At 32.8% G+C, this 10,786-nt stretch overlaps 3 protein-coding genes across 3 annotated transcripts; 1 reads left to right on the forward strand and 2 right to left on the reverse strand.

Moving 5' to 3' along the window:
• Positions 1–2,367: 2,367 nt before the first annotated feature.
• LOC109793458 (Transport protein particle (TRAPP) component) lies at positions 2,368–5,628 on the reverse strand. Its single transcript, XM_020352930.3, has 4 exons — positions 5,343–5,628; positions 4,917–5,034; positions 4,601–4,832; positions 2,368–2,828 (listed from the first exon to the last, which is right to left on the reverse strand). Exons 1-4 carry the CDS (start codon positions 5,492–5,494, stop codon positions 2,800–2,802), a joined length of 531 nt encoding a protein of 176 aa, XP_020208519.1. The 5' UTR covers positions 5,495–5,628; the 3' UTR covers positions 2,368–2,799.
• Positions 5,629–6,093: 465 nt separating this feature from the next.
• On the forward strand, positions 6,094–8,411 carry ACP1 (acyl carrier protein 1). The gene is made up of 4 exons (XM_020352929.3): positions 6,094–6,275; positions 6,838–6,948; positions 7,760–7,888; positions 7,995–8,411. Exons 1-4 carry the CDS (start codon positions 6,213–6,215, stop codon positions 8,121–8,123), a joined length of 432 nt encoding a protein of 143 aa, XP_020208518.1. The 5' UTR covers positions 6,094–6,212; the 3' UTR covers positions 8,124–8,411.
• A 49-nt stretch (positions 8,412–8,460) lies between these two features.
• On the reverse strand, positions 8,461–10,786 carry CAND2 (Protein of unknown function, transmembrane-40). Its single transcript, XM_020352928.3, has 6 exons — positions 10,392–10,786; positions 9,556–9,747; positions 9,179–9,341; positions 8,994–9,096; positions 8,818–8,899; positions 8,461–8,721 (listed from the first exon to the last, which is right to left on the reverse strand). Exons 1-6 carry the CDS (start codon positions 10,653–10,655, stop codon positions 8,644–8,646), a joined length of 882 nt encoding a protein of 293 aa, XP_020208517.1. The 5' UTR covers positions 10,656–10,786; the 3' UTR covers positions 8,461–8,643.

The following is a 10,786-nucleotide window of genomic DNA, read 5'->3' on the forward strand; positions in this document are numbered from 1 at the left end:
TATTATATATGAACAATGAATAATAGTTTCGTATTATTAGCAGAGAAAAAATGGAGAAGACAGGAGCATAAAAAAAAATATATGAAAAACTCACTTGAAAATTTTTGAAAAGTCACTTCAAACAATCCTTCAAAATTCGATGGGTTTGGATATGACTGTTTTATGAATTTGGTATTTATAGATAACACTAGAAAGTCATTCAAAATCTCTCTCACACAACAATCCTTTAAAATCCTTATATTTTTGAATACCAATGGATTGTTTTTAAGTTGTAAAAAATCTCAAATGAATACCAATGGATTTTAATGGACTCTTTAAAAAATCTTGAAAATCCAGATTGAATACCACTGAATTATTTTTAAGTGATTAGGATTACCAATGAATTTTTTTACTCAAAAAAAATCTTTTAAAATCCTACGAAATCCTAAACCAATACACCCCCCTAAATTCCGGGCAACCATTTTTGTTTTTTGTTTTTTGTTTTGTTTTTGTTTTTGTTTGTTTGTTTGTTTGTTTGTTTGTTTTTTTTTTTTTTTTCTGTTTTTCGTTTTTCATTTTTATTAAATAATAAATTAAATTTATAATAAAACTCAAAATTTAAATAATAATTAAATAATAAAGAATATTTATAATAAAATTTAAATTTTAAAAAGTTAATTACTTATAATGTTAATAAATAATAAATTTAATAAGATATATTTATAATAAATTTTAAATTTAGTAAATAATATTTATAATAAGTTATATTGAAATTAAAATTGGAATTTAATAAATAATAATTATAATAATGAATATTTATATTTATTTTAAAAAAAGAATTTTAAATTTTTAAATATTTTGAAAAATATATAATAATTAAATAATAAATTATATTTATAATAAAATTCAAATTTAAAAAAGTTAATAAGTTATAATGTTAAGAAATAAAAAATGTAATAACTTTTAATTATAATAAATATTAAATTTAATAAATAATATTTATAATAAGTTTTTTTAAATAAAAATGAAATCTAATAAATAATACTTATAAATATTATAAATATTATTTATTAAATTAAATATTTATTATAATGAAAACTTATTATATTTTTTATTTATTAACATTATAACTTATTAAATTTTTCATATTTGAATTTTATTATAAATATAATTTATTATTTAATAATTACATATTTTTGAAATTGTTTTCAAATTTAATTTTTTTTTAAATATAGATATAACTTATTATAATTATTATTTATTAAATTCCAATTTTTTTCAAAATAACTTATTAAAAATAATATTTATTAAAATTAAATTTTATTATAAATATAACTTATTAATTTTATTATTTATTAACATTATAAGTTATTAAATTTTTAAAATTTGATTTTTTATTATAAATATTATTTATTATTTTATTATTATTTATAATTTGAGTTTTATTATAAATATAATTTATTATTTAGTAAAAAAAAAAAAAAAAAAAAAATGGCTGCCCGGAATTCGATTTTCTGGAAATCGAATTCTCACAGCCCACGACGCTGGAGGAGCACACAGGGAAAGTAAGAATTCGGTTCTCCGAGAACTGAATTATGACCTTGAATAATAATCGGTGCTAGTTAGGTAGATATTATGTCCAGAGTTCTATTTTAATAATTTTTTTTTTAAAAAAATATTAATACAGTAAAAAATTCTCTGATATGTTCTATCAAATTAAAGTACCACTTTAAGACGCTCATTCTTCTTATAATAATAATACTTCACTTTTCTTAATAATAAAAAAAATAGAATACTTCACATGTACGAAAAAAAAGAAGAAAATCTTGCTATCTCAAAAGATTCCTTACAACTTACAAGAACTACTTAAATCAATCCTGTGCTGATATTTGAGCGCGAGAATTTAAATTTGATCTTTATTATTTATAATTTATTTCTTACAAAGTAGCTTAAAGCGATTAAAAAACTTCTTACAAAATTAACTTATTAACGAACATGACCCAGCTGGTCACCCCGGGTCACCGGTTTTTAACAATCTCGTTTGAATTAAACCGATCGATCAACACCAGTTCATAAACATCCGATTCAATGTGGTTAGTTCCCGGATCAACCGATCAGTCTGAGACAAATCTAATACTGAATTTTAGAACAAGAAAGTGTTTGTTTCACCTTTTTTTTTTTTCTTTTTTTCTAGAACATGAAGATGGAAATATTATTATTTATTTGCATAAAGGTAACGTGGCAGTAGCATTGATGACCAATAACACTGAATAAGACGGATCCCCGTCTAGAATTTCATAAGCCGGTGCATACAAAACTCACTCTCACTAACTGGCAAGTCCGAAATCTCAGAAGTGATTTAGGTTCGAATAGAATATGGCAAAAAAATTAGATCAAATTCCTCGTAATCAAATATTTATAACTGATCAATTTAAGCTAGTCCTAAAAAGAAGCCACGCTCAAGCAAATTGGAAATAAAAAAAGTTATACAACTTATAAGGCTAACATCCATTCCATACAAAGAGCAACAAATTACGATGACTGATATTCTCGGTGTCATTCCACACAGCACAATAATTCGATATTATCGTGTACTCTCCGTAGAATCTGCATCTGAAAGAACCAAATTCTCATTTATCAAAATACTATCTCAGGAGCCCTTTCTACACAACCAAGTCAATAACATTTGATATAGTTTAAATCTGGTAAAGAAACATTTCCCAAGGGAGCATTTTATGACAGAAGCGCTCGCAGACATCAAAGCATTGTTTGAACGATGTTAAGGCTTCCCCTCCCTTCAGTAATATAATTATGAACTCATCAAGCTTTTATACGGACCACAAATGAACCTGCTCAATGATGTAAAAAGGAGATTGATCAGAGCAACTAATACAGAGAAGACAAATTTTTATACACAAACATATTGTTGAATTTAGAGGGCAATTGAAGGAGATAAATTAGAGAAATTCAGAATGAGAATGGGAATGCTTTATTATTCAAGATATCGTGTGTCATAGGTTATTCAAGATATCCATATATATAGGTTCTAAATAGACTTAGTGGAGACTATTTCCTAGGCTGATGTTATTTGAGTGCAACTTCCTAGCCAGTATTACCCACAAGTACTAAATGCATTTTATCCTATGACACATGCACCAACTATTTCCTAAATACATTAAGAATCATTATTTCCAACACATTAGTTGGCAACTACACATCAAACAAACACAAAGATACTTAGAACTGCATGTTGGCACACCACAAAGGAAATTACATGCTGCAATGATGATAGTTTATCATTTTTAAATGAGGAGAAAAAGGCTTCATTTATAAAACAATGACAGCATCATTTATCCCAGATTTAGACTGATTCTAGGAAATGATGTTGAAATTTCAGATCAAGCTAAATCCTAATATGATTACCCAATAATGAGAAGCTTTAATAGATACAGACATGGGAAGCAAAAACAAATTAACCTTGAAATGTTTATATTCTACATTCTACAGGTATGGGGACAGACAATCTTGTTTAAATTGTCTTAAATTAATACAGATTAAGTAATTCCAAATTAACAAAATTTTCTAGAAACAAATGCACAACTTAAACTTCCTAAGCTGAGGCAATAATTGCAGGGTCTATTAGAATTGAAGCGTTCCACTTTATCATCAACATCTTTTAATAATTTTATTCCATAGCAGAAAGGTCTACAGATCACAATAATTTGAAGAAAAAAATGACAAGATCATCATCATCATTGCTCAGAACCTTGATAAACTAAAAGGTTAAACAAAAATTCAGACTTGGTTTTTTCTGTAGCAGGAGGGTGAGCTTTGATACAACAGTAAAGATGTAGTCTTAACGTCTAGTGACCTAGTGAATTGCAGGTTTTAATCATAGAAACAGGTACATGAACCTCTCAAGTCTCCACTCATGAGGGAAAAACTGAATACATAGAGGGCCCTTCTGTTTGATTGTTTTGGAAAAAAGAAAACAGAAGTCCATTTTTAATTAAAAGATGCGTTTTAAAAATTGTAATAATTATGCAATTTTTTTGAAAAAAGAAAAAGTTCTTATATATATGACTGGTTTGGAAACAGTCTATACAGAAAACAGAGCAGGTTGGAAAAACAAAGATAAGGCTGGAAAGGACTGCTTGGCCAGAGACTATGGCAAATAGCGGTGAGCCAGATGGGCTTCATCCAAACAGCAGGCAGAGACACATATTTCCAGTTCTGAACATGAAACTGGGTTTCAAACCCTTTGACTAAATGAACGGGGACAAAATTGCACATTGCACCAAAAACACACATTAGACATGCAGAGGTAACAAAAAAAGATTTTTAACCCCGTTAAAAGCTGTGTCCATAACTTCTGCGAAGTGCGAATGGAAAGCTCTCTGCAATCTGAAAAATATAGATAGAAGCCAGATGCCAGAACATGACGCTGCACCATTATAGCCTCGGGATTGCACACAAATGATTATTATGGATCTTTACCTGACTTAGAAGGATAAACAATTTGTGCATCCAGAAAACATTCATAATGAAAAATGAACTCTTCTCCCCTAAAAAGACTTCTGTAATTTGTGCGAGACAGAAATAGAGATAGAGAAATACACACATGCAGGAAGGTTTGATATATCTGCAGAAACTGCACAAGGAATTCCCAAGTTGGAAAGAGCTCCTCTAATAATCCCACACGGGAAATAAAGATGCATGCTCATTGCTTGTGCTGCCTTGTTTTCAGGTGTAGGTGCAGAATTATCTTCAACTGAACTAGCATTATCAATGGACGGATCAACCGACATCCGTGCAAGCCAACGAAATTTATTATCTTGCAACACAAATGTACCCTGCAACAGAACCATATACATCCAGTCAAAAACTATACAATAAATATGTATGTATGCGCCGATTGTCTTCAACTCTGAACTCACCCTATGATTTGTCTTCAAGTTGTCTATCTGCTTCTTAAAGAGCTCAGACCAGAAATCCTTGCAAATGAACTTGATGGCCTCCAGATGATCCGTGAACCGAGGCCGCTCCATGGTATACCTAACAACACCACATTTTCACTAATTCATGATAATTCCCCTCAGAAAGCCTTAATGTAGAATTCCTACAAACAATAATAAGTTAACCCACCCAAAAACAATCAACATTTAAAGGTTTATCAAAAAAGCATGTGACAAGCCTAAAGAATTTGGGGCTTATTCGTATAACTCCATAAACTAACTAAACTCAGTTTAACTGTCACGATTTTTCAGCACAGATCTATCTCTCCGAAGAAATTTAATCTAAATGAAGCAAAAGAGAGATCTAAATGAAATAGGAATTCGTTCATGTTGGGGCTCGGAAACAACCTTTCAGAGAGCTGGTGACCGACCTGATATCCAATGGCCTCGATCCTGCGTGCTGCGAGTTCAGGTTTGTTAGCATAGAATCGATTGCAATAGCACGCCACCATCTCCGTCAGCAAGCTATCTACGCAACTCTCTGATACTTCCCTCACCATCTTCTCTCTTCTTCTCGCCCGCTAATCTATGGAAACCAAAGAATCACAATCGCTATACACTCTCAATCTGATTAGTCTTACTCATCGTCCTTGCTTCCCTTGCCTCACTCTTCAACGCCGATCCGCACCAACACATCAAACTTGAGACTACTGGACTTAAATGGGCTTATCTCTGTTGGGCCTTTCGTTTCACATTCTTTTTTTCTTTTCACACCCCTTCTTTTTCTGACATTTTCATAATAGCAAGACGTAATCGTTGAGCCATACAATTTTATGTTACTATATTATTATTAATAAATAAATAACATATATAATTATATTTTTATTAGTGACTTATTGGTACAACTAATGATTTATCAACCCAATAGCTCTACCAAACCAACCATTGCTCCAAATTGTAAAATATTATCTATTCAATAATAAATAAAAATGGTGGGTGTATGTAGTAGTGTGATAGGTGCAGGAATTAAATGCTTGGAAATATAATATTGGGCTAACGTGGGGTGTATGATCCAGTAGGGGTGTGGAGTGCAACCCAATAACTACTTTATGAGGTTCCGAATCCGAAGAGAGTACTCTTTCCTGCAGCCAACAATCCCGGGTCCAAGGCACTTGTCGCTATATATATTCTCGCATCACACTCTTCGCCTTCTCCGCCACCCTCTCTCTTTCTTCTCCATTTTTCTTCTGCGCCTTTGCACCTTCGCCACACACCACCATGGCCACCAACGCAGTCGTTGGAACCTCGCTCTCCATGCGATCCCTCCTTCCTCAAACACTGGTATCTTTTTCCCTCCCTCAAACACTCTTCAACCATAACCACTACTCTGCACTTCGCTTCGCTTCTTGATCTGTGCATTTTTCGCCCCTCTTTTTATTCCTCACTACCGACTGCTCCATAGATGTTTATTTATTTTTTCTTTCTACCACACTGTAAAGCCTAGATGCATTCCTCATAAATCAATCTTCACTTATTTTTATCTTCCTTTTTTTTCCACTTTTACTAATTACTGATTGCACTCTATTTTCCGTTTTAATTTCTGTCAATTTTAATCCTAAGTTGTTTTTTCGGAAAATAAATTTGGGGTTTCGTAAGTTACATGCCAAGAAAATTTCTATTTTTTATTGGTTCCGTGTTTATATAACTCTACAAGTGAAAACTTTGGACAATAACACTTGTTTTTGTTCTGCACACTTCGTCAGTGCTCCTTAAAAGTTTTCACTTGAAAAACTGAAGAAAAAAAAAGCATTAGTATCGTTTTATTTTATTTTATCTTCTATTAATTGATTAACTAATCTTTTAATTGTTTAATGAGCTTCGTGTGGATGAATTTGTTGAACAGGCATTTACCTCAATTTCTGGCCCGAGATCTGCTCTGGTTTCCAGCTTTGGGAGGAAGAATGTTTCCTTTAGCTTGCAGCCCAGCTCAATTCGCCTTAGAATTTCCTGTGCTGTAAGTAGCTAATGCAGTGTTTGATCTTTCATATTTTCGTTACTTACTTTTCATGCATGAAACACCAAACCATTGTATTTTATATGTCTTTGAGTCTATAGTTAATAGGATTTTTTACGAATGGATTGTCCTTCTTGAAGTCTCTCTGTTGGAGCAGAGTCTGAGAAGTGAATGGGACAAATTGTGATGTGAAAGGTGAAACGTTATGCATAGTTTACCCCGTGAGGTCAGACATCCATATTTCAGTAAATTAGGGTTCGTCCCTTGGCCTCAGTTAATTAGCCCTGGGTTCTGCACAATATAAGAAATGGTTTTAGCTGAAGAAACACCAATTATAACTTATAAGAACTTGTATAAAGTACTAATTTTTTGCTTGTATGTGGATATTGCTGCGAAGGCCATTAACTGTTTTATTAGAATATGTAAATTAGATATTTTTGAATCTTGTGGTTTATTAAGTTTCTAAAGGGTTTTATAAGATGGAAAGTGTATGCTTGTAAGTAACAAGTTGAAAAATGCGATGATATTTCTGAAAGAATATACATTCTCCACCAGTGTATATAAATCCATTAATGCTTCCTTTGTTTAAGATTTAGGAGTGGTGAAAACGACCATTTGATCAAAGTTTAAAACACTTCGGCATTTGACTAGAAATGCTGGAAGGCAAATTTTCCCTTGTGTGGTGATTGGTGAATGGTGATATTAGAATTTAAGAAAAACAGGCCATAAATTTCCAGGACTTGCCTTCTCTCGCTCTCTTTTTTGTGGGTATATTTGCATTCTTCATGATTATATAAACACCTTGGAGCAGGCTAAAGCTAAACCAGAGACAGTAGAGAAGGTTTGCGACATAGTAAAGAAGCAGCTGGCTGTGCCTGAAGGTCAGACTGTGTCCGCGGAGTCAAAATTTGCAACTCTTGGAGCTGATTCCCTTGACACGGTAATTAGAAACATCATGCCAACACTTGACATTGTAACAGTTTAATGTTCTTTTCCTATATCTACTATCTTACATATGGATTTCGTTTAAATGCCATGCCTTGTAGGTTGAGATTGTGATGGCCCTTGAGGAACAATTTGGTATCGCCATTGAAGAGGAAAGCGCCCAGGCCATCACTACAGTTCAGGATGCTGCAGATCTTATTGAAGAAATCGTTCTGAAGAAGAGTTCTTAGAGTAAAAATGTACCAGAAGGTTTGTGTAAACATGAACTCATAATCTCCATACCTATCAATATTTATGGTGTGGGGCAATTTTGAGTATCGAGTGTTTTAATTGCGAAAGACTTGTTGCCTGATAAAAGTCCAAGAAGGAAAACAAATTAGCCTGGCCTTTTGTTTCTGGAAATTACATCAAGTCCTTTTTTGCATTAAGGGGTTTATGTCAGTGATATGTTAATTTTATCAGAGATGCCATTGCTATTTTATGTAAGTTAATTTAATTCAGTCTAATTTTTTCGTTAATATTATAGACTATTGCTAAAAATTCGGAAGGAACCTGAATATTACCAAGTAGATGAGAACTCCGTGTCTATTAAGTATTAAATAACAGAACATATGAGATGCTTACAGATAAGCATCAGTTTATATATATTAATGCGATCTGCTGTCGCAATTACTAAATTTACATAATATGTCTTGATCCGATGCCCTGCGACGAGTACATTGAGCCAGTGTTTATTTTACAGCTGATAGATCATTCCCAATCAGTATCGAAGAAACCCGCATCTTTCATCTCGGAATAATACACACTTTCCAAATGAAAATTTTCCTCCTGAAATTCCCACGCGATAATATAATGTTAGAGCCGTAAAAAGAAAGCTATCTTTAAGCAGTAGTAAAGGGTTCTGAAAAAATAAACAACTCCAACCTGAAAAAAGTCTGCCAGGAATGTTATATACAACAAGGGAAGATAAAATGCATGGTAAAAGACAACTGTGACACGATACAACCTGTGAACAAAAAGTAAACAAAGCTTCAGAGAAAGATGCCAAGGAAAAACAGCTCAAATTGGATGTCATGTTCTCAGTTGTTTAAGAATCTTACCAGAAACCAAAAGCAGCACCATTTCCAGTAAGGCCACAAGCAAGCGTCGCAATCGCATTCAAAATGAACATAATAGCAACATACTTATAAAATGCAAATTTTGCTGCATGAAAAGAAATTGAAAATTAGGCAATTAGACACCAAGTTGAAACACCCTTTCACTATCCCGTCAATTATTAACTTACCAGGCAACGTTTCTCTCCATCCGGAATGGTACATTAACATTATGAAGCCATAAACAGCAGTGAGCAACAGCCTGTGGACAACCCACAAGTTCCACTTCACATGGTGGGTATGTTCATTGGTGTCGACGAATAATGGGATCCCAAATACAAATAGATACATAGCCTAACAAAGAAAAGGTCCCAAAAGAAAATTGAACCCCGCAGTCACCTTTCCATTGGCTAAGCATAAATCCATATTCATCCCACATACTAATATTTGGCATGGAAAAACAAGATAATTTGGCTACTGAGAGAGCAGTGATATTGGTGACGTTATGATAACTAAGTTCAAATAAGGAGAAGCAGACTTGTAGTTGTAGTTTAAAACAAAGAAATACCTTCAACAGTATATCCAAACCAACAAGGAGCGTTGAGATGCCAAAAGTTCGTCTCATTGCTTCCAAACCACCTGCATTATTTCCTTGAAGTAAAAAAGCCAGCAAGCTCACTTCCAAAAACAGCATTCCGGAACTAGTAAACAAGGACAACAAGTTCCATTCCAGTTCTCTCCCTGACGTGCACTCCCATGCCTTCATCACCGAGCATCAAATAAAGCATATATTTATTTGTCTAAAGTCAAGGCATAGAAAATCCTAGTGAACTAGAAATGGGCATCGGAAAAATTAAAACCCAATGAAAATAGTAACAAGGTCTTGTCTTAATTTCTCAATAAATACTTGGAAGAAAATAAAAGAATAAAATGAATTAAATATTTTTATAAGTTAAAATTAATTTATGCCTAAAGTTATTTAATTTTTCAAAAAAATTGTCTGTGTACTTCTGTTTTTATTATAAACATTTATTAAAGAAAAAATAAAATGAAATTATAATTCTTTTCTAAATTAAAATTAATGTATGCATTAAATCATTTGATTTCCCCAAAATATGACTTACACATAAATTAATTTTAATTCATAAAAAAACAATTTTTATTTTTAATACTTTTTCTATATATGTTTATTGATAATTTATTTATCCATACATGAGGGGTTTTTTCCTATTAAAATTATCAAACAATTACTAATTTAGAGTATTTGAGGAAGCATTATTTTAACACAACTACAAATAAGTGATATAAAAAAAAAAAAGATTAAAAAAAGAAACCCTTGCTACGAAAAAGTTTGATGGCTGGTAATTGACTATGGTAGCAGTGAGTAAAGGAGAAGAAATTGACCTGGAAAAGGCACCAGGCGAGATTGAGCATGGTGACGAAGCAGAGTGCAGCGTTATACGAAATGATGATGCGGGAGCTGCGGGCAAGGGAGAGTTTGAGAAAGGTGTGCCTGGCTTGCAGTGCGAGGTAGAAGACGAAAAGGAAGGAGGGGATGATCAAAGTGGCATTGTGCCAGAACCCGTGACATTTCAATACCCAATCGTACATTCCCTCGCCTGAACTATCTGAATCCCAACCTTGCCTTATCACTGACTCTGGAACCATCTTCCAAGCTGGTGCATTTGAAGGGGCCAATTGCAGGGAGAACCGAAACCCTAGTGCTCTGATTTCGACATGCTGGTGGAACTACTTGCCCCTCTTAATTCCATCGTCACCGTTCAATCCCTACCTATCTT

Source organism: Cajanus cajan, chromosome 6 (assembly GCF_000230855.2).
Source record: "Cajanus cajan strain Asha chromosome 6, NIPB_CcT2T_4, whole genome shotgun sequence".
Classification (NCBI taxonomy): Eukaryota; Viridiplantae; Streptophyta; class Magnoliopsida; order Fabales; family Fabaceae; genus Cajanus; species Cajanus cajan.